At 36.8% G+C, this 27,439-nt stretch overlaps 6 protein-coding genes across 13 annotated transcripts; 4 read left to right on the plus strand and 2 right to left on the minus strand.

Annotated features, from left to right (window-relative positions):
* Nucleotides 1-360: 360 nt before the first annotated feature.
* LOC110810972 (Transmembrane proteins 14C) lies at nt 361-3,587 on the minus strand. Its single transcript, XM_088218579.1, has 3 exons — nt 3,206-3,587; nt 1,589-1,676; nt 361-602 (listed from the first exon to the last, which is right to left on the minus strand). Exons 1-3 carry the CDS (start codon nt 3,402-3,404, stop codon nt 530-532), a joined length of 360 nt encoding a protein of 119 aa, XP_088074705.1. The 5' UTR covers nt 3,405-3,587; the 3' UTR covers nt 361-529.
* Nucleotides 3,588-3,746: 159 nt separating this feature from the next.
* LOC110810939 (DTW domain-containing protein) lies at nt 3,747-5,485 on the plus strand. Its single transcript, XM_022037257.2, has one exon. It carries the CDS (start codon nt 3,829-3,831, stop codon nt 5,266-5,268), a length of 1,440 nt encoding a protein of 479 aa, XP_021892949.2. The 5' UTR covers nt 3,747-3,828; the 3' UTR covers nt 5,269-5,485.
* A 131-nt stretch (nt 5,486-5,616) lies between these two features.
* On the plus strand, nt 5,617-7,972 carry LOC110810924 (RNA-binding CRS1 / YhbY (CRM) domain-containing protein). Of its 2 annotated transcripts, none has more exons than XM_022037241.2 (5): nt 5,617-6,255; nt 6,686-6,813; nt 6,892-7,117; nt 7,236-7,363; nt 7,467-7,972. In XM_022037241.2, the coding sequence occupies exons 1-5, from the start codon at nt 5,757-5,759 to the stop codon at nt 7,563-7,565; spliced, it is 1,080 nt and encodes a 359-aa protein (XP_021892933.2). In that variant the 5' UTR covers nt 5,617-5,756; the 3' UTR covers nt 7,566-7,972. The 2 variants fall into 2 exon arrangements, with proteins under 2 accessions (XP_021892933.2, XP_021892934.2); XM_022037242.2 differs by having other exon boundaries at nt 6,692-6,813.
* A 132-nt stretch (nt 7,973-8,104) lies between these two features.
* PAP18 (purple acid phosphatase 18) lies at nt 8,105-11,390 on the minus strand. The gene is made up of 5 exons (XM_022037240.2): nt 11,066-11,390; nt 9,521-10,189; nt 8,878-9,066; nt 8,706-8,794; nt 8,105-8,581 (listed from the first exon to the last, which is right to left on the minus strand). The coding sequence occupies exons 1-5, from the start codon at nt 11,204-11,206 to the stop codon at nt 8,362-8,364; spliced, it is 1,308 nt and encodes a 435-aa protein (XP_021892932.1). The 5' UTR covers nt 11,207-11,390; the 3' UTR covers nt 8,105-8,361.
* A 514-nt stretch (nt 11,391-11,904) lies between these two features.
* Nucleotides 11,905-27,298, plus strand: LOC110810950 (polyadenylate-binding protein RBP45C-like). Of its 3 annotated transcripts, none has more exons than XM_088218578.1 (8): nt 11,905-12,348; nt 15,585-15,916; nt 16,920-17,394; nt 19,137-19,192; nt 19,270-19,400; nt 19,489-19,585; nt 19,683-19,850; nt 27,028-27,298. In XM_088218578.1, the coding sequence occupies exons 2-7, from the start codon at nt 15,596-15,598 to the stop codon at nt 19,848-19,850; spliced, it is 1,248 nt and encodes a 415-aa protein (XP_088074704.1). In that variant the 5' UTR covers nt 11,905-12,348; nt 15,585-15,595; the 3' UTR covers nt 27,028-27,298. The 3 variants fall into 3 exon arrangements, with proteins under 3 accessions (XP_088074704.1, XP_088074702.1, XP_088074703.1); XM_088218576.1 differs by lacking the exon at nt 27,028-27,298 and adding an exon at nt 20,033-20,451; XM_088218577.1 differs by lacking the exon at nt 27,028-27,298 and adding an exon at nt 20,057-20,451.
* LOC110810889 (polyadenylate-binding protein RBP45C-like) lies at nt 20,971-26,905 on the plus strand. 5 transcript variants are annotated; one of them, XM_088218572.1, is made up of 7 exons: nt 20,971-21,240; nt 22,689-23,032; nt 23,905-24,379; nt 26,105-26,160; nt 26,238-26,368; nt 26,461-26,557; nt 26,627-26,905. In XM_088218572.1, the coding sequence occupies exons 2-7, from the start codon at nt 22,700-22,702 to the stop codon at nt 26,888-26,890; spliced, it is 1,356 nt and encodes a 451-aa protein (XP_088074698.1). In that variant the 5' UTR covers nt 20,971-21,240; nt 22,689-22,699; the 3' UTR covers nt 26,891-26,905. The 5 variants fall into 5 exon arrangements, with proteins under 5 accessions (XP_088074698.1, XP_088074697.1, XP_088074700.1 ...); XM_088218571.1 differs by having other exon boundaries at nt 20,973-21,281; XM_088218574.1 differs by having other exon boundaries at nt 20,973-21,281; nt 26,657-26,905.
* Nucleotides 27,299-27,439: the final 141 nt, after the last annotated feature.

Here is a 27,439-nt window from a genome sequence, read left to right on the forward strand (position 1 = left end):
AATCTCCATCTAAATGAAAGTCAGAGGAGAGAATCTCCATGTTTTGTGTCATTTCTTATTGGCTCTTAGATCCTGCTTGACAATACTAATGATTTTGTTCACAAGATTGCTATCAGGGATATAATAACTTGCTCAGGCGCTTCAATTTAATTTCCACATTTAAGTTTCTTAAATCCTTGGCTACTTGCTATCAGGGGTCCTTGCAGCTACCATTTGGCCATGTGCCAATTTTGCAAATGAAATTGGCAGAACCAGAATCCTACTTAATTACTCAAGGGAGAAACTCTAATTACTCAAAGGAGCAATAAGCAGTGTACCAGAATAATAATAATCCAAAATTAAGGTCAACAGAGAGAAAAAGGGGTAGAAACCAGTATGCATTGACCTTTCAATGAAATGGTTGTTCCACACTCTAGGCGCGTACATTTTAGTGGTAACATAACATTTTGATTAAATTTCGAAGATCAGTATGATTCCAATACATCTATGGAAATGAGTATTTAAGAAAATAAAACATCTGTAATTTTTGTCATTCAGCTTTGGCAGGGATATGGTTGCCGCCAGTTACAATTTTGTACACATAAAACACAGTCATGACAGCACTGCAAGAAAATGAATGGAGAATGATTATTCAGGGTATTATATGAATGTAGCAACAAGAAAGAAAATTCGATAGTGACTTCACAAACGACATAATAGTTAAGCAAAATGGCAGTATCGAATTATGTAGCCACTAGGGTGCAGTTCAATTAAAGTTGCTGAAATGATATTAAAACAATGGCACTGTTTACAATAAATTGTTGGAAAATGAGAAATCATCTGCAACATGAAAAATTTAAAGCCTTTGGCAATGAAATCATGTGAATAACGAAGACGCAGGTGAAGTTCATTCACTAGCATATACGGTATACTTGTTGAGGTTGCCAACTAAACAAACTACTTTGTCATTTTCCAAGGGAAAAGAAATGTGTCACAATCTAATCATCTAAAGGATGACCATGCTATCATATAGATCATCATATCTGTATCTTCTTTTAACCAAAATTTGAAAACAGTTGAATCAACCAGGTACCAACCGGGTACCAACATGGTACCAACCTGGTATCAATCAGGTATAAACCTCATCAATTTAGAAGAAAAAAATCAAGTCTGATATCACAAGGATCTTCTCTAGTTTCCATTTAAGGGAGTAAGTATATACTAATCCCAGATCATCAAGCAAAAGGAATTCCCAGAGTTGGACGTTTGCAAGCACAGGTATTGATACGTCAGGAATTTATATAGGAAAAAATAACAAGAGAATGGATTTCCCGTGCATGGTAATGAATTTTATACTCATCCAGGGAAATTTTCCACAAATTTACAACTCCAAGAAATTTTCTTTTTTTTTTTTGAAATCCACTTTCCTGAATTACTTGCAGAAAAATGCACAATATCCCTCTCTTCATGTCCATTTATACAAACAGGAATCAAGTAACTAGATTATCAGAAATTCACATTTATGTAACAGATGAAATACTGTTAAGGCAATATACAACTAACAAAATTAACCACAGACTGAGAAAGATCAGGCTCATCAGAAACATACCTGAGGCCAGCAACAATACCAGCTGGCATAATCTTAGAGGTCTGAATGTAGCGTTGTCCCATGACAGCTGTGAGAGCTGCTGCACAAACTGTTTTGAAGAAGCATCAATTAGCCCAGATTTATTTCCAATAAATAAATAAATAAATCAGCCCAGATGAAATAGCATAGATTGAAAGTGAGAAAGAAAAGAAAATAACATGAAGAATAATACAGAGTTTGCAGTTATACTAGCATAAGAAAATAACACTCAATAAGTTCTTTCATCTGTCCACCCTCATAACCCCTCTGACTTCATAGTTATACTAGCACAAGATAATCTAGCATCTGATACCTGAAGTAACAAAGTTCACTGCTTCAGACATGTGGGAAAAATGAGGAGAAAGAAGAAACCAACCTAGGCAACAGTTCATTCAAAGTCCATGTCCCCTCTTGATGACCAATAAGAATAAGAAAAGAAAAACAAGAGTTATACTACAAAGATTCTTAATATCCTCAGATCAAAGCATAATTCCCTCTGACCCACCATCAGGAAACTTCATTAGATAAGGTTCCCAAATAAGACAAATGTAATTTGATAATCACGGACCCATTATTGATGAAAAGCCTCCCATTCGTCCCCTATATTCTATAAGAGGATATACAACAGAGGTCAAACGAATAGGGACAGCTTTGTATAATCTAACACTCTGATTGTTCCTGTCACTAATCGTTAATGTAATAGTCCGAAGTCAGGAAGCCGGGCCCTAATGAACATAAACACTCCAACTTGCCTTGATGAATAAACATTCAGACATTCAAATTACTTTGTTTGGTGTAACTAATCTACAGAGATAAAACACATAAGTCAACTGCACCATAAGCTGCCAAAGAACTTCTTAGTGATAACCCATATATAGGAATTAAGAACTCATACAATTTTCACGTCGTTTGCAGGAAATCATAGATCCAACGGTCACTTAAAAATAACTTTCTCTGAGTGATAAGCCAAATATTGAAGTTGTAATCATGGAGATTGGAGAAAAAAAAATTCAATCACTTAATGGACTTCCATGATAATAAATATAAGTGCATAACCAGCTTCTCTAAATATTAAAGTGCATGCAATAGATGCCTTTGTGTTTTAGACCAGAGAAAGATCAGTCAGAAACTAAAAGCTGTCATTATAGTTATGTCTATCAGTCTTCCTGAGAAACAAAAGCTTGGTTAGGCTTGTAAAGGGAAAGTTCACTTCCTAGTTTCTGCATTCATTTTTAGTCCTAATCTTAAGAATATCATCTTCAACATCTGGCCTTATTCTAGCCTCGTCTATACCAAATCATTTCAGCTCTTGTAAACGAGTTTTCATCAAATAAATAGCTACTAACATAATTGTTTAATTCCCAGTGCTACCCATTTGATATCTCCAAAATACATGAAAACCCTTATGTTGTAACACGCTAAGGTTACGATTCTCTGCGTTGCAGAGACGAATAAAACATAGATCAAAACCGTATTTCAGTAGTTACGACAAGTAAAAAGAGAAAGAAGAGTATATAATCTGAAAGAAATCTACACCCAGATCAAGCGAACTCAAAAGCAAGAAATATGAACCAAAACTACAGACACAAAGAAAAGCACCCGTCTCAAGAACCAGCGCAAAATATGAGTTCTTCTTCTTCTCGAAAGCCTTGAGACTCAGATAACCAGCAAGAATGAGCAGCAATCCAGAGCCAGCTCCACCGGCCAACGATGATGTGCTCCCTCTCTTCACATACCCAATAATACCCCCAGCTATAAGAATCAGCCCGTACGGGATCGTGAAGCAGAAATCATGCATTTTCTTCGAACAGAATTTTCACGGGAAAGTCTAGATCAGGAGGGAGAGAAGATGATCGACCAACGATTTTGTCCAAATGATGCGTGTGGTGGGCGCGTGGCAAGCTCCGTTGGTCAACGATTTCAACTTTCAAGTTCGTTTTTTTTTTTAATCATTTTAGATTGTTGTTGTCGGGTTTCGCCCTCCACACTTTCAAAGTGACAATTATGTCCTCCCGTAATCTTAAAAAAATTAATTAAATATAATATAATATAGTATCAAATATAATTAAAAAAATAATATTATATTTTATGTAACTAATTGACTGAACATTAACATTTTTGTTCCGACAACGACGTCGTTTCATGCTCCTTCCTCCCATCCTGACGAAACTAGGGTTTCCCTTATCCTCTTGACAGTCAAAACTGGGAACACCATTTACAAAATGATTAAGCATTTCCGGACCGGAATCCTATCAAATACCCAAACTAACCTTGTTTATTCGGTCATCCATGCCCTTAATAGTCAAACACTGTACTTTTCTAAAACCCTGAAAATGGAATCCAAATCCAAGAGACCCATGTGCCCATCTTGCTCCAAACCCGCCCCTCTCTGCATCTGCATCAGGATCCGGAACCCGAGTCTCGACAACTCCGTAAGTGTAACCATTCTTCAACACAGTTTAGAGAGAAAGCACGCTCTTAATTCTACTAGAATTGCTAAACTAGGTCTCAAGAATGTCGCCGTGACAACTGTTTTTGACATCGATTTTGAAGCCGAATTAACCATTCAGTTACTTGAACCGGGTTTTGAAGAAGATTCGGGTAGAAATGGCATAGAAAATTCAGGTTTTGATCGAGTATTGGAAAGTAAAGAGAACCAGCAAATGGTTTCTGAGGATGTTGATGGGATTATTTTGAAAAGAGAAATGATGGGTGATTGGCAATTTAAGGAAAGCACGAAGTGCCCCGTGGTGAAAAAGTCCAATTTGGTTAATTGTAGTGGAGGTTCAAAGAAGCAGAAGTGTTCTGAAAGTTTGGACCTTGTTGAATTTTCAGATAAGCTGACGAGTGATGTCTGGTATCTTCAGCCAGAAGATGGAGAATGCAGCAGCACAAAGAGGTTATCTGATACTGAGACCACTTTTAAGCACCTTACCAAAAGCCCCAATTTAGATACAATCTTAGCTTGTAGTACTATTCCCAATCAGAAAGCTGTTAGCAGGTTTGCGGAGAATATTATGCCACTGGGTTTTCATCCAAACAGAGATATTCCAAGATGCAGAAAGGAACCTCTTGTGACAGCAACAGTTGGCAAACATGGTATCATCAGTGATTTTTCCCATGATTTCATGCTCCAATCTCATGGGAACAAGCTTAACTTTGACCATATTTTGGCCTCTCAGGTTGCCATGGATGCTCTGGCAAAAGGGTTTGTTGTGAAAAGATGGAACAAACTGTATGGGACCATGAAAATGGAAGAACATCAAGAGTTTGAAATCGAGGTTCCTCCTGGTTCAGTACTTTTGTTCCCCAGTGAAAACGCAGTTAGTATCAATGATCTTGAGGCTACCAATTTCGAGGTGAAGAATTTGATTGTTCTAGACGGTACATGGTCGAAAGCAAAGAGAATATATGTTGAGAATCCTTGGCTGAAGCTTTTGCCACATCTGAGGTTGGATCTGGATACAAGTAGCTTGTATAGTGAGGTCAGACACCAGCCAAAGGCTGGTTATTTGTCCACCATTGAAAGCATTGTGTATGCAATGAAGGCAATAGGGGAGTATCCTGAAGGTTTAGATGATCTACTGGATGTTTTCAAGTCAATGGTAGGCGATCAGAGACGGTGCAAGGCTGAGAGGTTAACCAAAATCTCTGAAAACTGAGCAACTCTTCTGCTTGCTTTTACAGGCTGCATTGACACAATTTTGAATTTTTGGTTGTGTATACAGATATATTTAGTTTCAAGCCATATATATTATTTGAAAGCACTGAAAATTGTAACCCCACTTTAAGATTCAGTTAGAGTTGGTGACTAATTAGGCTCTAGTCTCATTTTAAATGTAATATACATATTTATCCAATGAAGTAGTTCTCTAACAATTTTTTGCTAACGTTTTGATTTAAACATGTTAGATTTTCACTATTTGACAACCAATATGCGATGAAACTTGTATAAGCATATGTAACAACAAATCAAAAGAGAAGTATTTGATGAAGAAGGTGTAAGTTTTGGGGGGCTTATATACGTAATTACACTTATACCCTCCCCACTAGTCTCTGTTCAGTTCCTGCTGTTGCCTGCTGAAGAACCTTGAGAAGAACTGAACTGCCATCATCAGCCAACAGGCAAAGATTAGAGCTTTCTTCTCCAATGTTCTCAACTCGCAAAACCCTAATTACTCTTTTGGCTAAACACCCAAATTCCCCGTTTCCCCATCTCTCTTCTCTTTCCTTAACGCACTCACTTTCTGAAGGACCTTATGATCCTCCTTTTTCTCCTTCATCCAAACCTACAAAACCTCGAAAACCTAAAACGAAGAAAACCCAACTAAACGCTCCGAAGCAAAAGGAAGACCCGAAACTCCCTCTAACATCTGATCTTCCTTTTGATTTTATGTATTCCTATTCCGAGACCAACCCAGCTGTTGAGCCAATCGGGTTTCGAGAACCAAAGAGGTTCTCACCGTTCGGTCCCGGCCGTCTTGATCGGGGCTGGACTGGGACGTCTGCCCCGCCCCAAAAAGAGGTCGACGGGGAGTGGTGGGTGGAGCGAAGGAATCTGGTTCTTGGTGACCCGTTAACGGATGAGGAAGTTGCAGAGCTTGTTGAACGGTATCGGCATAACGATTGTGCTAGGCAAATCAATCTGGGTACTTTCTCGCCTGCTCTTCGTTTTAATTGGTTTTTTCCTGACAGAGATTTTAGTTAATGTTCTAGGAAGATTAATCCTTTTTTCTTTCCCCTCCTGATGTTTAAGCTTGAAGTCTAAATAAAGATTGAAGCTTTAGCTGAACTGCATTGCTTATTGTGGTGTTTGCTTATTATTAACCGAGATTAACAACTTGTTTGGATTAAGGAAGTGAATGAATTATGGAGAGATTATCTTTCTCCCAAATCTTTTCGTTTTTGGAGAGAGAAGAGAATGGAGAAAAACAAAAAGACTTCATTTTTATGTTCAGTGTAGTGAGAATATGAAGTTGGAATATTAAGTTTTCTGTACTGGTTGATATTACAGAGAGTCCATTTCTTCCTTCTGTTGACGTTAATGAGATGGGCTAATAGCTAAGATTTCTGTATTAGGAAAAGGAGGAGTGACTCACAATATGTTAGATGACATCCACAACCATTGGAAGAGGGCTGAAGCTGTGAGGATCAAGTGCTTGGGAGTGCCAACTCTTGACATGGACAGCGTTTGCTTCCACTTTGAGGTACTACATTGTCCGCTCACGTGGTATTTATGTCTTCAGAAATCATTATAGCTGATGTTAAAAGTAGTATTTATGTAGGATAAATCTGGTGGGAAGATTATCTACCGCCACTTAAACATACTTCTTCTGTACCGAGGTCGAAATTATGATCCCAAGAATCGTCCGGTTATACCTCTGATGCTGTGGAAGCCTTATGCTCCTATATATCCAAGACTTGTGAAGAATGTTGCTGATGGTCTTACATTTGAAGAAAATAAGGAAATGAGAAACAGAGGACTCCATTCTCCTGCATTATTGAAACTTAGTAAGAGAACTTTTGAGGGTTGTACATTCATTCTGCTCCTAGCTCATAGGCATGATATAGGTGAGAGGAAAGGATATAACATAGGCTAATTACTGATGTAAATGCAAAATTTGTTCAGCCAGGAATGGTGTGTATGTTAACGTGGTGGACAGGGTGAGGGATGCTTTCAGAGCTGAAGAGGTTATCAGATTAGACTGCACTCATGTGGGGATGAGTGACTGCAAAAGGATCGGTGTCAAGCTAAAGGTTTGGTAACAGCAGTGAAACTGCAATTATCCCTGGACTTTTAACGAAGTTAGGATTTGGATTTCTGCATTTTGCTAATTTCTTTGGCTTTGCATAAATGCAGGATTTAGTGCCTTGTGCCCCTATTTTGTTTAAGGATGAGCAGATTATACTTTGGAGGGGGAAGAGGGATTGGGAACAGGATACTGACCATTCTAAGTGAGCTTGTCAGATTCTTGCAGATTTTACTTTGGAAGGGGAAGAGGGATTGGGAACAGGATACTGAACATTCTAAGTGTGCTTGTCAGATTCTTGCATCTGTTTCCTGATGTTTGCACTTGTTGCGGGCACTTGTGATCCCGATTCCTCAATTAGTTTCATAGATTGCTGATTCATTTCAAGCAAGATTGTACAGGCCAAATAGCATGGGGACCTCTCATCGTGACTGCCTTGCTCATTCCACTCATATTACTGATAGCTAACAAACTAACGCTTAGCAGCCTCATTACAAGTTCTTCACTTTTCCAATTCTTTAATTTTAGTTACACAGGGTGTGATGTATACTTATTTTCTTCATCCTTGTATCTTAAATTTTATGCTAAATTCTACTTCAAGAGCCCTTCTATAATACACTTCTGCTTTGTAAATTAAAAGGATGTAACTGAGATCCAATATTGGGTTATGCACATTGTGCACCAGCAAAATAATTTCATAAATCAATGCTGACTACATCAGCTACTAGATCAGAAGGAATCAACAGTAGGGACTCTAAATGTAATTTACCCATTCACCTTTCACAATATTAAAGTGTGAGTCACACTCCACAACAGCAACCTATATAATAGGCTTTTGAGGAACTCAAAATAAATACAAAGGATATCAAGGGGAAGGACAATAGAAGATTGTGAGTTCTTGAAGGAGCATATACTGGATTTTATATAAAATGGTAGATATATACTCAGAACCTCATAAGAAAGTTCACCAAATTCATACATTTTTGGACCAAAGACATTATGGTCCTAAGGAGCCATTAGTATTTTTCTCTGTTCATGCCTCTTCTCAGCAACACATCCTGAGCTCACTAAAGAGGTTATCCAGACATGATCAGACTTCACCGGCTCATCATCTTCATTCCGGTGCCAGGTCCAGAAAGCATGTGTCGAATTTACTATCTGGAGCTCACCATGACCAAAGCTTGCTTCACGGAAGACAGACCACTCAGGCTGTGGGTTATTGTACCTGGCAATCAATTCAGAGGACTCAGAATTTGAGTTGAAGTGTATCAAAATTTTCACTGGATTATTTGAGGCATGACTAAAATTGCAGCCAAGAAGTTTGCAATAGATCTGGAGTTAGGACATACATATGAGCTAAACCTTCTCTGTTTCCTCCATCTCCGATGGTTATGTGGACAGCACCACAAGGATCTGGCTTTCCAGCATAAGAACGTTTCTGCCAAACAAACAGTAGCCACATATTATAAGCTGAGTTCATAATATTAACGAAAAGGGTAAGTTTTACCAGCATTGGCATACCGATCGTTCATAAGCATGTACATGACCAGCAAGTACAATATCTGCGCTAGCAGCATAAAGCAAAGGCTCCATGATTGCCATCATCTCGTCCCCTTCACCTTGATGAGCTTTGTTGCTGTTGTACCATGGCACATGGAAGAGAACAATAAGCCATGGTGTCCTTTCCCGGTCTACCTTCGCTAGATCACCCTAATATCAAGAACAGTAGAACAAACACTCCTCTAAACATGATCTTTGCTCGGAGAGGAAAGAATTAAAAGGCATATGAATGAGAAACAAAAAGTCATTTTTGCAGGAAAAGACAGAAGAAAAGAACCTCCAACAGTTTGATTGCTTACAAGACACATTCTTTATTGTAAGATTTTGGTGAAGTTCTTTCTCGCATGGTTTACATTCGAGCAATTAGCCAAGTTGAACATGTTAATTACCCAAACAAGATATTGGGAGATCCAGAAAGCAATAGCCTAGCACTTAGAGAAAATTCATTTTTGACAAGTTTAAATTTCTCTGCAAGGTGAACATTTTAACTGTAACTGTTAACCAATATGATAAAGTTTTAACCCAACCAGATAAATTTCTTTGCAAAATACCTCTAGGAGAAGCAAAACAAAATTCCATGAAGATAAAGATGAAGAAAACAAACCTTCAACCAGTTATATTGGTTGGAGTACTCATCATAATCGGTATATGAACCGAGCATGATAACATGAACCCCTGCAACCTCAAAAGAGTAATACAGATTCGAAGGTGATCCACTCTCCTCAAATGGCATCTTCCACCTTGAATTGTAAGACACAAACCGATCAGTTAATAACGGTATGTATTCCTTTTCATGGTTTCCTTCTGTCACCATCCACGGCCTTGCACTTGCAAGTGGCTCAACCAGCTCACCAAATGTATCCCACTGGTGCTGCATATAGTCAGCATATGACAAGTCGCCAGGGAGCAGGTGCACATCATATTTGCACTTGTCAATGTGTTCTAGAGTTGATTTTGTCCAGCCAGTTTGGCCCAAATCCCCAACCACAGCAAAAGTTAATGGCAATTGAGCTGGAGGAGTCTTCAGCTGAAACTCAGGACCTTGTCCTCCACACTGGTAGAAGTAAACAGTGTTAGGCTCTAATGGTCCAATGACAGTATGATGTATCTTCCCTGATTTATATAATAGATAGCCATAAGAGGTGCTTTCTCCTTGCGCTATGGAAGTGTATCTCCCTGAGGATGTTCTGTATTTAACTGTTGAAGGAGAGGAGTGATCGTTGGTTACCCAAGAAACTCGTATGTGTTTATCTCCTGCTAAAGATATATGCACCTACAACAGGCATTTGTAGAGCCAAGCATATTAAAGAAAGTAGAAACCACAACTTCCATAAGAAATTTTGACCTAAGATGATCTAGAAACAAGGTAATAAAGAAAGTTATAAACAAAAAATACACCATTCTCCCTCAAAAAGACACAAAACTTTTTCTCTCCCAACTTGCGAAGAATGGATAGAATAGAAGTAACTGAAAATTTTAATTTGGGTGATTGACTAAATTTTCAATAGATTCACTAAAAATCTATCAGCAAAAACAAATGAAAGCAAATTCGACTCCATGACTAGAAATGCACGCCCCAGGTCAGTTAAAACTTGTTCTAAAGTCTACAGTGATAAAAACATGTTAGCATCCTTCAATTGAACACCAATATTATTACTAGCCAAATCAATGAACAGACAATCATGTTCGTAACAAACCACCAGCTGAAACTTAAAATTCACTCTCTCTTTTTTTCTCACCAAGGGAAACAAGTCTGGGAAAAATTTATAATCCACCATGTGCTATAAAACTTCTCATTATTCCCCTGCAGACAGCTTATTTCTCTCCAAGAAAAAGTATGCCCTTGGAAGATAAGACAAATCTAAGCACCAAAAATTTCAACTTTTTTTTCTCAGAAACCTGCCTTTGTAATTACCAATTAAGCTAATAACTCCAACCCATAAATTTTCCCAGAAAATATCCATGGAAAAGAAAACAATTTTTCCCCACACTAAGCAAAAGAAATCAAAACCTAGATCGGATCAAGGCAAATAAAAGCACCTAACTTTTGAGCAGAACCATGACACATATGAGAAATATTCAACACCCAGAAAGAAAAAAATATACATATATATATGTATAAATGGTAGATAAGAGATGATAAGGTTACCTGCTGAGGTTCAGAAGAGGGCTTTGGGTTCCACGGGAACTCCAGGTCTTCACGAGGGAGAGGTCTAACATAATCCGAGGTGACATTCACTAAGATTAACAAAAACACCATTAACCGGAGCTTTGGAAAATCTGGTTCCATTTTGTCTCTGTTCCGTTCCCGACAATCTAGTACCAAAATGTAATTTAATGATCTTCACTTCAACTCTTTACTGTTTCCCATCCTGTTTCTGGTTTTTGGAGTGTGAAATGACAAAATTCCCATTTGGATGATTGCGTTTAAGAAAGTATAATGTCAAAGTTTTCGACGACTTCTGTCCTTCAAATGGTGACAAAGAAAGAATTGTGAGATTATAGATAAAAATGAGTAATTAATCAACTAGCTTTTTCAGTACTGTGCTAGTTTATTTAGTAAAAATAGTTATATGCTAATTTAGTAATCTGTTTTAGAGGAGTGTTTAAATTGGGTAAATTTCCTATTTTCATTTTTTTTAAATTAAGTACTTGAATAAAATGATTTATTAGTTTTTTTTTTTTTGGGGTATAAATTGTAAATTTTGCTTTTCTATTGTTATTTTAATCATTTCCTACTTCTTTCCTAAAATTATTATATTATTATTTTTAGATTTCAAATAGTGTTATTTATATAAAATTTAAAATACGATGTTTGACAATTTTGTATTATTTAATCAATGTTTAATTTTTTTTTAAAAGCGAAATTATCATAACAAGATCATGAATCAAAATTAGGGCCCAGCACAATCGGGCCCGGTTCTTTAACTGCTCCACGGAAATAACGACGCCGTTTTAGAGAAGCCCTTTATTTTATTCGCTCTGCTCGATCACGACAGATGAGACGAGGCAGCCTTAGGGTTTCAGTTAGTGGATAAGCAGAGAAGAGCAGAGAAACAGGGAAGCAGAGGGGCCGAGGGAGAGGAGATTTTTTGTTTCGCGAGAAAAAAGAGAGGATTTTTTGGGGATTCTCGGTGAGTTTTTGGGGAAGCGAAGAAATAGAGCAGTGGAAAAGAGGGGAAGAAAGGAAGAAAAAAGTGAGCCGAGATCGGCGGGGGAAACAGGGAGATCGAAGAAGAAAACGAAAAACGAAAGAAGAAACAGAGAGACTGAATAACGAACAAGCAAAAGAAAAGGAGATGGTACAAATCAACTAAAAGCAATAAACGCAAAACGAATAAAAAGGAGTGTAGGGAGAGTCGTCTGCAGGATTCAGGACCTCGAGAAAGGGGTGTTGGGCTACTGGAACTTTCTTGATTTGAACGTACTTAGGTAAAGATTTTTAAACCCTTGCTCGCATCTGTTTCTATATTACCTTCTATGACACTACGCTCACTCCTTTAGGAAAAAAAAAAATCAGTTAAGAAAATTACATAGTTATGCATGCTTGTGGTAACTGTTGGAAAAATCCTCTATTTAGGGGCAATCGATTTTGGATCTCTCTGTATGGTAGCCCTTCTCCTTTATTTTAATAACATTAATAACGCTAAATGGAATGGGAATATCAATAAGGTGCGATAATCCGGTGAATTTGAGACCTTGGATTTATTTGTGGTTAATTTGTTGAGTTAGTGTTAATTTAAGAGGGATGTTGATCCTGTGAGAGAATTTGGCATAATATGGTTTCTGTTACGAAATGGTGCCTCCTATTAACTGCACGAGCGTGTGTCTCCTGTCTATCTTTGTAGAAAAATTTGATCCTAACTTGAAACAATGCTTGTTACTGTTTGTTTGGTTGCTTTGGTATACTTTGTATTGAATCCAACTTTCATATAACACGCCGCTTTGTACCAGGAAATGGGGAATACGTTTGGGTTATGGGCAGAGGCTTAGGTAATAAATTGTCTAGTAAATGGTTCGTTTTCTAGCAAGTTTCCAGTCTGATTATTTTGATCCACATCCTGCTTGGCTTTTGTTCAAAGCAGTTGTGCATTTGCCTTTTATGAAGTCTCGTTTTCTTATAAATAGAATAGTTGTTGTACTGTTGCTTTTACACACTTTGCTTTATCACTAAAATGGTTGAGATGGCCAGTATGTTTTTTCTTGGAGAGGTTTTGTGTAAGAACTTGACGACTAGATTTTTGACTTGCACCTATTCACTGTCTTGCATTATATGAAAGTCAAAAGGAAGAGCTTTGATGACGCATGTAGAGGCTCCAATAAGTGGAGAGCCTATTTGTCTCGAACTTTATCTCATTCTTGTCATTTTGTTGCATTGGAAGCATGTGGCCTGTTTCAATTCATAATGAGATTTCAATAACCTCCAATTGGTTGACCATCTTCAAAGATCTTAGGATGAGACAGCTATTTTATCCGCCACTGTCTTGCATTATTTAATGCCAAAGGAAGAGCTTTGATCACGCATGTAGAGGCTCCAATGAGTGGAGAGCCTATTCATCCCGAACTTCATCTCATTCTTGTCATTTTGTTGCATTGGAAGCATGTGGCCTGGTTTAATTCATAATGAGATTTCAGTAACCTCCAATTGATTGGCCATCTTCAAAGATCTTAGTATGAGACAGCTATTTTATCCGCAATGGGAAACAAAAAAAAAACGATTTTTTTTTTTTTCGTGTGTTGTGCATTTTAGGCTCTGCCTAATCTTTTTTTCTACACTTTCTTTAGCTTTGGCATGTAGTAAGCATGTATAATGGATTTGGCAATGGGTTTTGCGAGAATATTCCTAAGAGAAAGGGAGCACACCCTAATGAAAATTCTTTTCATAACTAAATAATCATTGTTTTATCACTTTGGGGCTATTGGATATTTGCTGCTTCGGATTACAACTAGCATGCATGATTATAGCTTTATCACTTCACCTATTCACTGAACGTAGATATTTTGTTTGCTGTTTTGAGCTACTATTTTTTACGTTTAGACGGCTGTCTGGGATAGGTTTCTTATGTAATATTCCGTTTCAAGCCCAGATGCATGAACATTATTTTTGGGTTCTGGCATTACTTACTGTTCGGGTACTTAAAATGGGTGATTTGACAGTTTTCTGAAGCCTTGAAACCGGAAATTGTATTTACTTGGAAATGGTAGTTTTAGACATCCGTAAAAAAGCACCTTTTGTGTTTGAGGATTGGGGGCATCAAAGAAAAATTTAATTGCTTTCTGTCCTGAAAAGGTCTTGTAATTGTGCTTAGGGAACCTTTCACATGATTTAGTTTTATTCCACTTGTTTCATTTCTTAGTTTATTTTATTCGCTATTATCTCTAGTTCTTGATTTTATTTTTAGTCTAAGATTAAAAATTTGTAAGCCAAAATTAATTAGCCTATGTCACATGGTGCCTCATCCATTACCTACTATTTTCAAACTCTTTTTTTCTCTAATATGAAGTATGGTACTAAAAGTACCATGAAGGTGCAACCCCTCTACACTTTTTCAAACTCAATTTTTTTTTACCCAGACAAATGTATCATTGGTTTTTGATCCACCTTTAATGAATCAATTGCAACTCCTTACTCTTCATCCCACAGCATGTTTTTAGACTCATACATTTTAGTAATATGCAAACTGTCACTAATTAATTTTTTATGTTTAAAATTATTTCAAAAAATTATTTTGTAAAACATTTTAGTAGTAGGTAAGTAGTAAATTTTCTAAATTAAATTAATTTCGGTAGAATTCTTAATTAGATAATAGAACTTCAATATCTTTTGTATATTTTAAAAAAATTGTTTTATGAAATTGTTTTTGAATTTGGACTCAAATCTTTAGATAGTATTGGGATCTATTCTCTGGATTTGATCTTCTTTAATCTTTTTAGCTTTTCTTTCTTTCTCTTCTGTGATTAATCCCTTACTTTTGCTTCTGCTATTTCAGTAGCTTTTCTTTAAAACTTTTCTTTGGGGCCTTGTAGCACCATGATGAAAGGTATTCTGCCTTGTGGGGCCTTGTAGCACCATTTCATCCGTTCCCCTAGGCAAGGTTTTTCCAGGATCAATCTGACGAATCAAGATAATAGGAGTCAGCCATTTGAAAATCGTAATCTGAATTACAATACACTCTGTATAGTCAAATTTTGACTAAATAATATATGTAATTTGTATATTTAAAAAGACATTTCAAAAAATAAGAAAAATTTGTCAGTTAGAAAATTATATTGGTTTGGACTTGAATACATTTTGTTAATATCCAGATTCTTACTAAATAATTTATATTGTTAATATCCAGATTTATTTCAAAAAAAAATATATTGTTAATATCCAGATGTTTGGCCTTCAAAAGAAGTTTAGCGTCCAAGCACGACCCTATCATCTCCATCGTCCATCCATGTATCACCCAAAAACTTCATCAGAATATAATCTAACCCTTACATTGACTGCCACTTCATCTCTCCCATACAAATCAATCTCTAGCCTGTTCTCTAGGATTACATTAGCTCTACAATCCCTCTGTCTATGTTTTTCAGCTTCCTGTGTCTTCAAATCCTGTTCTCTCTTATCATTACAATCGCATAGCTATGCTGAATAACCTTATCTCCACTTGCTTTTTTGCAAGGTTTATTTACCATGATGCAGCAACCGGCCACAGCAGGAGTGGTGCCACCACCAATGCCATCTGATCAGCAGACTCAGCAGCAGTACCAACAACCTCCGGCACAGCAGCAATGGATGATGATGCAGCAACAGCAGCCCATGCCACCTCCTGCTGGTTGGACCCCACACCCAGTCCCGCCACCGACTCAGCAAGTGCAGGTGCAACAGCAGCAGCAATACGCGGCTGCTGCACAGGGTACAAGTTCCAACGAGATTCGGTCACTGTGGATTGGGGATTTGTTACCTTGGATGGATGAGAACTACCTGATCAGCATCTTCAGTCAGACTGGAGAGGTATTATGCATGTGTTTGCTGATTATTTGTTACACATAATTTTTTTTTGTATACTATTTGTGATAATAAGTGTTGCTCGATATGCCACATTACTTGATTGGTTAATCTGATAGTTTTTGAGCTATTAAAGACAGATGAGAATGCATCCTTGTAAAAAAAAAAAAAGAAACAAGAAAGTAAAGGTTGCTTTGGCATGCAAGGATACCATGGGATTATGTCTGTCAAGTTTAATTTCAATATTAGGAGGGATAAAGATGAAAGCTGGTGTCTGATTATTTCTAAATTTGGACTTTTTTCTGGTCTAGATATTTTTCTTCACAGAAACTGAGTTCGACATTCATAGAGAATACTCTTTTTTTTTTTAAAGAAAAAGTATAGTAACTATTAGTAAAGTATCAAAAAAGAGGGGGTACTGCCCATTTACAAGAGAATACTCTATCTTATGTTATCATTTTTCAGAAAGCACCATAGTTGGGTAATGTAATTTCGGTTTGCACGTAGCAGAATAGGAACAAGAATGGGCATTTTTTGTGTAGGAAGACGTGGGATCAGTATGAACATAAGTAACTACCTGTGTCAGGCTACCTGTGTCAGGATACACATGATGGAGTACACATAGAGATAATTACAGTATACTATTTTTTAAAATAAAAAAAGGTATAAGATTAGAGAATTTCTATACTTATTTTATTTAAAAAAAAAAAGATTAAAGAATTTCTGGTCTTTAAAAAAAACCTGCCTTTCAATAGAATGTCAGTTGGATAGAATAAAAGAATTTGAGAGAATTATAATTTTTAGTATATTCTCTTACTTTCTTCAGAAGCTAAAAAGCAAGATGCAGTTCTACTTCTACATATATACTTTTTTTCCTTTCATATTTCCTTGCAACTTGATGATTAAGAAGGCCATCTTCAATACGTACCTTCTGTCATGCCTTATGCAATTTGAGATCTTTGAAAACTGCCTGTTTGTTGATCCAAGGATCAATTCTTTTTGTGTATAGATTGTTTCAGCAAAGGTTATTCGGAATAAGCAGACAGGATTCCCAGAGGGTTATGGTTTCATTGAGTTTGTGAATCGTGCTGCAGCTGAGAGGATTTTGCAGGGTTACAATGGCACACAAATGCCAAATACTGAGCAGAATTTCAGGCTCAACTGGGCTGCTCTTGGTTCTGGTGAGAGACGCCAGGATGATGGCCCTGACTACACAATTTTTGTCGGAGATTTGGCTGCTGATGTTACTGATTACACATTACAAGAAACATTTAAAGCCGTGTATCAATCAGTGAAGGGTGCAAAAGTTGTCACTGATAGGCTCACTGGTCGTTCCAAGGGCTATGGGTTTGTGAGGTTTGGTGATGAAAATGAACAATTGCGTGCCATGACTGAAATGAATGGGCAATATTGCTCCACACGGCCTATGCGTATTGGGCCAGCGGCAACCAAAAAACCTGTAACTACACAACAGTATCAAAAAGGTATGTGCTGAGTTTTAGTGATATATATTGACTCTTCGCTGCAATTTACGGTTTGGACGTTTTCTTTTCTTGCTGTTTTAGTCTATACCATAGTTTAGGATAATTTGAAGTGGTAAGCTGATTGCTCATTCATTGTGCAACTTCTTTATGAGTTGAAATGATCAGAATCTTCTTAAAAGTTCCCATCTTTCAGTTGTTCAGTTGAAGATAGGCAAAATAACAGGGTCATTTTCTTCCAGTACTTGCCTTTCTAAACTTGGGCGTATTTAATTCTGTCACAAGAACTTATGTAAAACTCATGTTGTCTTAAAGCAGGACACCGAGAGGCTCTCATTTTGGGGGGCCTGGAACTGATTACAGCTTAAATGATTCCACCTTAATGCGTGGCCTCATTTTAGGTCAGTTATTACAACATAAGCTTCTTAATTCATTTTTACGTGTAGCACTTTTTTGCTACAGTTACGCAAATTAGTTTTCAAGTTCCTTTTTTGTGAAGCGTTACCGTTCAAATTAGTTTCATTTCATTTCCTTCCAGTCACTATAGTTCCTTCCGTTGTTCTTTACTTTATTTAAATCCTTAAGAGTCTCGCCTTAGTTCCTCATGACTCTGGTCTGTTACACTAATTACAGATGAGAGAATATTATCCCTTTTTCTCGTCATTTTTGTCCTCCTGCAAGTGTAATTTCGTTCTGCAAGGCGTTGTGTTTCGATTTGATAGTTTGAGGAATTATATACTAGATGTTAGACTGCATGAAGCAGCAGTCTACATAATTGCTTTATTTTTGCTGCGCATCACAATCTTCTAATGTTTTCTTGATTTTCTTGTTTCTGTTTCCATATTTTCATCCGTGTCACAAGATTTGGCCATAGCTGCCATATGGAATATGAATAACCATTGTCCCAATAAAACATTTCGACGATAGGTGGTTTTACATATTCTTTTTCATGATGCATAAATTACCAAGTAGGTAGTAAAAATCTCCTATGCAATGTCCTATCACTTTTACTGAATTACCTAAGTTGAACAATTATTTCATGTTTTTGCACTTGCTCCTCTCCCGAAAGCCTTTAACCATGTCAATCTGAATGAAAATTGATTTTATCCCCACTTCTATCATTAAATTTGGCTTCAAAAAAATAGCATCTGATATTTGACATGGAGAAAGTGTTTGTATGGCTTAATTCGTAAAATTTTTTATTTCTTTTTTTTTATTGCATGAGAACATAAGAAAGCAAGAATTGTACAACTATGGTTGGTGATTATTTAGATTTTGTTCAGCACCCCCTGGAAGGATTGCGTGATGTTTTTGCTGCTTTTTTCTTGATGGCATATGCCATGCTTTATTCCTATCGCACGCATTGTCCAAGCTGTTGCCCTGAAATCTGTAGATCAAATTATTTTTGCATGCGTTTGCAATTTCTTGTTCTAAAATCTTTTACCATGTTGAGCGATGAAAATCTTTGTTATCCTAACTTCGATTGCTAATAGTTCTATACTTGTTAGTATGAGGTTAATTGGTTATTTTTGTTTGGCCTTGGGAGATTCTTTTCCTATTGCTGACATCCTTGTTTATTGGAAATGTGTTTACTTTCTCAATTAGCTCCTCTAAGGTAAAGGTCTTTTTGGGTGGATGGTGTGGCATGTTTCATTGGCAACTACCAATGGAGACCTTACCCTTCATTTCCAAACGATGGCTTCTCATCAGTTTCCTTATATTTTTACATGTATCTGTCATTGCAGCTACCTATGATAACCCTCAAGGAAATCCAGGCGAGGCAGATCCAAATAATACAACAGTGGGTAGTTTGTTTTAAATATGATGTAGTTTATTTCTAGGTATAGCCACGTGACATTTCATTCTTGTGAATGCCAGATATTTGTTGGGGCTTTGGATCCTAGTGTTACAGAAGACATGTTAAAATCAGTGTTTGGCCAATATGGTATGGTAGTACATGTGAAAATACCTCTAGGCAAGCGCTGTGGTTTTGTTCAATTTGCTAACAGGTAGCCATCAAATAAATCTGAAGATGGTGTTGGAATATTTGTGTCACATTATTTTCTTATAATTATGTTGCACGTAATTTTTTTCCAGAACTTCAGCGGAGCAAGCACTATCAATGTTGAATGGAACACAGTTGGGTGGTCAAAGTGTTCGCCTATCGTGGGGGCGCAGTCCTTCAAACAAACAGGTTCGCTTGCTGGCTGTGTATTTTGTGGCCTGGTTCTTTGACTGTTTTTCCTTGTGCTTGGCACATCAATCAATTCCATCCATTTGTTCTTTGACAGACTCAGCCAGATCAAGCACAATGGAATGGCGGATACTTTGGATATCCTCCACAGGGGTACGAGGCATATGGATATGCACCTCCTCCCCAAGATCCTAACATGTACTACGGGGGCTATCCTGGATATGGAAATTATCAGCAGCCAGGGGCTTACCAACAGCAACAATAGGTAAGTATTGTCGTTTTAACTTTTTCACCCTTTCAGAAAATGCATTGTTCTTAATGGAACTCGCATATATATTTGCTCTGAACTTGCAATTTCAATTAAAAAAATAAAAGATCCAGTTTAGTCAAAGTTTGAATTTAGTCTTTCTTATTCACTGTTTGACTTTGAGTGAGAAATGTTTATAGTTTTCGTCCTTCTCACGTGTCCAGTGAGCTGCCGCCTTGACTCTTGGAAGTTCTGAAGTTGCAGTTAGTTGGCTGGCCCGTCAAGAGGTTCTGAAGTTTCAGTTAGTTGGCTGGCTCTCAATGATGGCACGATTTTCCGACTTTATGTTGGGAGGTGTCATCCAATCCTTTTTTTTTTTCTTTTTTTTTTTACTTTGTTCCTTTTTCCTTCTTCCCCGTCTTGTCTCTCCAGGTTTCTAGGTTTTTTGTTATTCCCTGCCATTTTGTGAGATGATGAGTTTCTAAAATATTTATTTGGTATTCGCGTTGCAGTTAGTTACATAATTATGTTCGACTACTTGTATGGATAAAATGACGGATCGTATGCTTGTGTTTCAATCAGATGTTTCAGGCAAATATCGTTTGATATATTGGCTTTATCCGGGCTTGTTTTTGAGGTTGAAGTCGGTGTGGTATGAGATGAAGAATGTGAGTCACTCGTACTTAATGCAAAAGATTCAACCTAACTCATTGAGTACAAAGTTAAAAAAAGATTGAACACAAAGTTTTAACATTGTGGGACTGGTTGGAAACAAGTTCAAAAATTGTATACTTAATTTAAAATATTGTATTTGAAATTAGGTTTAAACACAATTTTTTATGACTAATTCTTTTTAATATATAAGTTCAAATATTTAAGAAGTTTTTAGAAAATAAAAAATTATATTGGTGAAAATATTATATTGCGTTTATCAAAATAAAAAATTTTAGGATATAGTAAAGGTAAGAGTATTAAAAAATGTGTTTCTGGAAAAATATTTTTAAAAAAATGGAAATAAATAAATAAATAACAAGGAAAAATAAAAGAAAAGATTAAAGAAAAAAAAAATTAAAAAAAAAAGGACGAAAAGTCTAAAAAGTAGAAAGCCCAGCCCAACATCAGTATTTCCTCCCCTTCATTTTCTCCCATGTGCCAGAAGATGACAGATGAGAGGAGGCGGCTTTAGGGTTTCGGTGTCTCGAGAAGAAGAAAAGAAGAGAGAGCAGAGAAACGGGGAAGCAGAGGGTCCGAGGGAGAGAAGATAATTTTCAGGATAAAATAGAGGGACTCTTTCGTTGGGATTCTCGGTGAATTTTAGGAGAGAGCAGTGGGAAAGAGGGGAAGAAAGGAAGAGAAAAAGGGAGCCGAGATTGACGGTGGAAGCAGAGAGATCGAAAACTCCAAAAAGGTGCTCAGCTACTGGAGCTTTCTTGACTTGGGCATAGTTAGGTGAAGATTTTTAAACCCTAGATTCATGTTTGTTTCTACGTTCCCCCCTATGATACTATGCAGACTCCTTTTTTTTTTTAAACCAGGGAAGAGAATTACTTACTTATGCATGTCAATCTTGTGTTTTGACCGTGTGAGATAATTTGGCATAACATTGTTTGTGTTTTGAAATAGTGCGTCCTATTAACTGCTGAATTTTGTGTATCCTGTCCATCTTTTCAGAAAAAAATTGATCCTAACTTGAAACCCTTTTTCTGTTGTACATGGTTTGCTCCGAATTCTGCTTTGCTTCTGCTCGAAGCAGTTTTGTGTTATCCTTTTATAAAGTTTCGTTTTTTGCCAAGATAGATTGGTTATAGTATTCCTTTGCTTATATTACTTAAAAGGTTGAGATGGCCTATCTGTTTTGTCTGGGAAGGAGAGGTTTTGGATAAAGATTTAGTGAGTAGAGATTGGAAAGGCTTATGTGTCATGAATTTTATCTCCTAATCATTTTATTGCATTGAAAGCATGTGGTCTGGTTTATGTTGGAATGATATTTCATTAACCTCCAATCTGCTGAGCATCTCGAAAGTATTAGTATGAGGCAGTTATTTTCATCCATGATGGAGAACAGAAAAATTAAAGCTTTACTTTTGTGTTGTGCATAACATGCTCTACCTTATCTTATTCTTTTTTTTCACCTTTTTTTTTAATTTTCATTTGATTTGATCTGTGGTGCCTAGATTTGGTTTATAAAGAATCAAATAAGCCATTCCTTTTTTTGTGTGAAATTGGTTTAGTTGGTAAGGATGTATGTTGCATTTTGGCAATCGGTTATGCAAGAATGTTTCCAAGAGCAAGGAAATGTAATTGATTAGTTGGTAAGGATGTTATTTTAAACCTTGAATGGACAAATATGTTTACTTTGAAGTAACAATTGTATTTAAATTTCTACTTAACATTCTTTGTTATCTAGGTTTTTTGGGAAACAAGACTTTTAATTAGATAAATTTCTAATATAGTTGTTATATATTTAAAAAAATAATAATTTAAAGGTCGTATTTGAATTTAGGCTCAAGTACAATTTGCGATTTCAAATTTTTACTAAATAATTTGTATATTTTAAAAATCATTTGAAAAGAGAGAAAATTTTGCTGGTGAAAAAATTATGTTGAGTTTGTTTTAATTACGTTTTGGTAATATCCAACTTCTCACTAAATAATATATTTAAAAAACTAATATTGTGTAGATTGTAGGATTAAGAAAGTAATTTATACTCCCTTCTCTTGGAGTAAGGTCACTCTACAGTCCTTTTTTCTTTCGAGGATTTTTACCTTCCTTTGACCTCAGATCCCATTCTCTCATATCATTCCAATCAAGTCCCTAGACTGAGTAACCTTATCACCATTCACTTTCTTTTCCAAGGTTTATTCACCATGATGCCGCAACCAGCTGCAGCAGGATTGGCGCCACCACCAATGCCATCTGATCAGCAGACTCAGCAGCAGTACCAGCAGCCTCCATCACAGCAGCAGTGGATGATGATGCAGCAGCAGCCACAGCCCATGCCACCTCCTGCAGGTTGGACCCCTCAGCCAGTCCCACCACCGACTCAGCAAGTGCAGGTGCAGCAGCAGCAGCAGCAGCAGCAATATGCAGCCATGGCACAGGGTGCAGGCTCTAGCGAGATCCGGTCACTGTGGGTCGGGGATTTGTTGCCTTGGATGGATGAGAACTACCTCATCAGCATCTTCAGTCAAACCGGAGAGGTATTATGCGCACATGTGGATGTTTATGCTTAGATGCATTTTTTTAGGTATAATGTTTGAGATAATACATGTGGGTCTATATGTCATGCTGCTTCGTCGATTAATCTGGTAGTCTTTGAGCTATTCTTAACTGGTTCATTTATTTATTTTTAACAAGTATATTAGCAAGACAGAAGATGTTACAAAAAGAGATAGGGTAAGGCATCATCTTACAAGAAAAAAAAAGGTTGCTTTGGTACCATGGGATACTCTGTTAAATTCGATTTAGTAGTAGGAGGGATAAAGATGATACTCGGTGTCTAACTTATTTCTAATTTTTTTTTTTTTTTGGTGTAGATATAGTTCTCCATGGCGTCCGGGGCGACGCCAACTTGTATTATCCATTTTTATTTCAAAAAAAAACATTCATAAGGAGTAGCTATTTTTATGTTCTAATTTTCCAAAAAGCAGCGTAATTAATTTTTTAAGAATATAGCAGGATAGAAACAAGAAGGGCCATTTTTGTGTAGGAGAACATGGTATCAAGTATGAACACAAGTAACTACCTGTGTCAGGATGCACAGGTTAGATAATTTCTGGAGTTGTTACTCTGTCTTAAATAAGCGTGCTGCTCAATGGAACATCAGTTTGAAAAATGTAAAAGAACTGTAGGAGATTTATAACTTTTTATCATATTCTCCTACTTCCTTCAGAAGGTAGATATAGTTCTATTTCTATACATATACTTTATTTATCTTTAATATCTCTTTCCAACTTGATGATTAAGAAGGCAATATGCAATGTGTACCCTCTTTGATGCCAAATGCAATTTGAGCTTTTATGAAAACTGTTAGTTTGTAGTGCAAGAATCAAACTTTTTTCCTTGTGTATAGGCTGTTTCAGCAAAGGTTATTCGGAATAAGCAGACAGGATTCCCAGAGGGTTATGGCTTCATTGAGTTTGTGAATCATGCTGCAGCTGAGAGGATTTTACAGGCATTCAATGGCACACAAATGCCAAATTCTGAGCAGAATTTCAGGCTCAACTGGGCTGCTCTTGGCTCTGGTGAGAGACGACAGGATGATGGCCCTGACTACACAATTTTTGTTGGAGATTTGGCTGCTGATGTCACTGATTACACCTTACAAGAAACATTTAAAGCTGTGTATCAATCAATGAAGAGTGCAAAAGTTGTCACTGATAGGCTCACTGGTCGTTCCAAGGGCTATGGGTTTGTGAGATTTGGTGATGAAAATGAACAATTGCGTGCCATGACTGAAATGAATGGGCAATACTGCTCCACCAGGCCTATGCGTATTGGGCCAGCAGCAACTAAAAAACCTGTAACTGCACAACAATATCAGAAAGGTACGTGCTGAGTTTTAGTGATATATATGTATAGATTCTTTGCTGCAATTGCTATGTGGATGTTTTCTTTTGTTTATGTTTGTTGACTTTCTTCACGAATATTCTTGTAGTCTGTATGATAGTGTAGAATAATTTGAAAGTGCTAAGCTGATTGCTCCTTCATTGTGCAACATTTTATAAGTTGGTGGTCAGAGTGTTCTTAAAAGCTTCCCATCTTTCAGTTCAGTTGAAGATAGGCAGAATAACAAAGTCATTTCCTTCCAGGACTTGCCTTTCTAAACTTGGGCGCATTTTTAATTATGTTAAAACATGCAAAAACTTATGTAAAACTCATGTTTTCTTAAAACAGGACGCCAAGAGGCTCTCATTTTAGGGGCCTGGAACTGATTACAGATGAAATGATTCCACCTTAATGCGTGGCCTCATTTTAGGTCAGTTATTTTGTTTACAATGTGAACTTCTTTCTTCATTTTTACGGGTAGCACTTTTTTGCTACATTCTCGCAAATTACTTTTCCAATTCCTTACTTATGAAGCGTTACCGTTCAAATTAAATTCATTTCATTTCCCAGTCATTACAGTTCCTTTCCATAGTTTACTTTATTTAAACCTTAAGATTCTTGCCTTATTTCCTCATGGCTCAGGTTTTTCGCTAATTACATTTCACAAAGTATTATCCCTTTTTCTCTTCAATTTTGTCCCTGTGCAAGCCTAATTTCATTTTGCAAGGAATTTTGTTCTAGATTTTATATTTACAGGAGTTATCTGTTAGACGTTAGACTGCATGAAGCAGCACTTTACATAATTGCTTTCTTTTTTACTTTGTAACATGCTCCTTTAAGGTTTTCTTACTTTTTCTGTTTCTAATTTAATAATCATTTGATGTCACGACATTTGGCGATAGTTCTCATATGGAATATGGATAACCATTGCCCAAACAAGAAAGTCTGATAGGTGATTTACATATGCGTTCTGACGTGGTCAGTAAAAATCTCCAATGCAGTGTCCTATCACTTATACTGAATTCCCTGAATTCAACTGTTATTTCATGCTCTTCCAGTTGCATCTTGTCCCAAAGCCTTGTACCATGCGGCTTTCAATGAAAATCGATGTTATCCCCACTTCTATCATTAAATTTAGCTTCAAAGAAATAGCATATGTAGTTTTCCTTGGAGAAAGTGCTGGGCCAGCTTAATTGATAAATTATTGATTTTTTTATTTCGTTGGAAGTTAGTAAAGCAAGAATCCTACCACGCTGGCTAGTGTTCATTTAGCTTTTTTCTTGATGACATAGCGCATGCTTCATTCTTTTATGCAGTGCCTGATCAGTTGCCCTGAAATCTCTAGTTCCACTTAGTTTTTAATACTTCTTCATTGATTGCTCCAAATTTTTTTACCATGCCCAGTGATGGTTATCCTAATTTCTAGGACCAAGAGTTTTATATTTTTGCTCATTTTTGTTTGACTTTGGGATATTCTCGTTTGTTCCTTAATTGCTGCCACTCTAGTTTATAGCAATCTTGTTATTTCAAAAAAAAAAAAAAGTTTGTAGGTATGTTGTTTGCTTGTCATTTATTTCGTCTAAGGTAATGGTCTTGTTTGTGTTGGGTGGATGGTTTGGTATGTTTCATTGGCAACTACAAAGGGAAACCTTACCCTTTGTTTCTTGACGACGATTTCTTTTATATTCTGTTTTATATTTGTTCATATGAATTTGTCATTGCAGCTACCTATCAGAACCCTCAAGGAAATCCAGGCGAGACAGATCCAAATAATACAACAGTGGGTAGTTTGTTTTAAATATAATGTAGTTTATTTCTAGGTATAGCCACGTGACGTTTCATTCTTGTGAACGCCAGATATTTGTTGGGGCTTTGGATCCTAATGTTACAGAAGACATGTTAAAATCAGTGTTTGGCCAATATGGTATGGTAGTACATGTGAAAATTCCTGTAGGCAAGCGCTGTGGTTTTGTTCAATTTGCTAACAGGTAGCCAACAAGTAAATCTGAAGATAGTATTAGTCTTTTTTATGTGCTATTAATTTCCTATAATTTTGTTGTTACATGTAATTCTTTTACAGAACTTCTGCGGAGCAAGCACTATCTCTGTTGAATGGAACCCAATTGGGTGGTCAAAGCATTCGCCTTTCATGGGGCCGTAGTCCTTCAAACAAACAGGTTTGCTTGCTGCTTTTGTATTTTGCAGGCTGGTTTTACTTTTTTTTTCCCTGTACTTACATCAATCAGTTCCATCTGTTATTTCTTTTGCTGGCTCAGCCAGATCAAGCACAATGGAACGGTGGATATTATGGATATCCTCCACAGGGGTACGAGGCATATGGGTATACACCTCCTCCCCAAGATCCTAACATGTACTATGGGGGCTATCCTGGATACGGAAATTACCAGCAGCCAGGGGCTTACCAACAGCAACAACAGGCAAGTATTATCCTTCAATTTTGTTTTGCTCTTTTTTTTAGAAATGTAGTGTTCTTAAACAAACTGACTTGATTTATATGCTTCTAAACCTGTAATTTTGGTATGGAAAGGATCCTACGCGGCCAAAGTTCATATTTAGATTTTGGTTAATTTATAGTTCGACGATGAGTAAGCAGTGCTTATAATGTTAGTTCTTTTCTTATATGCAGTGAGCAATCTTGAGAGTTCTGAAGTTGTAGCTAGTTGGCTGGATTTCAATGGTGGCACGGGATTCTGACATTACGTTCAGCAGTGTCATCCAATCTTTTATTTTTTCTTTTTCTTTTTTTCTTTTCCTCTTTCTGCCCCAACTTTCTTTCTTGAGCTTTTTTTGCACTTTTGGTTAGATGATGAATTTCACAGACATTCTGGGTTATTGCTGTTACAATGGATACATAATTTCTGTTTTATGCATTGGTGGTATCGGATGCTTGTGTTCCATTAGCTATTCAATTTCCCAATCTGGCAATATTTTCTGATTGATCCTCTTGGTGTCTGTTTTGATATTGAAGTCAATGGTAGGGTAAGAAGGTTATTACCTTTTCACCGTTAATTGTGTTTTATGTAACAATGATTATTCAT

The sequence above is a fragment of the Carica papaya genome, chromosome 4 (assembly GCF_054855325.1).
Source record: "Carica papaya isolate Zhongbai chromosome 4, ASM5485532v1, whole genome shotgun sequence".
Lineage (NCBI taxonomy): Eukaryota > Viridiplantae > Streptophyta > Magnoliopsida > Brassicales > Caricaceae > Carica > Carica papaya.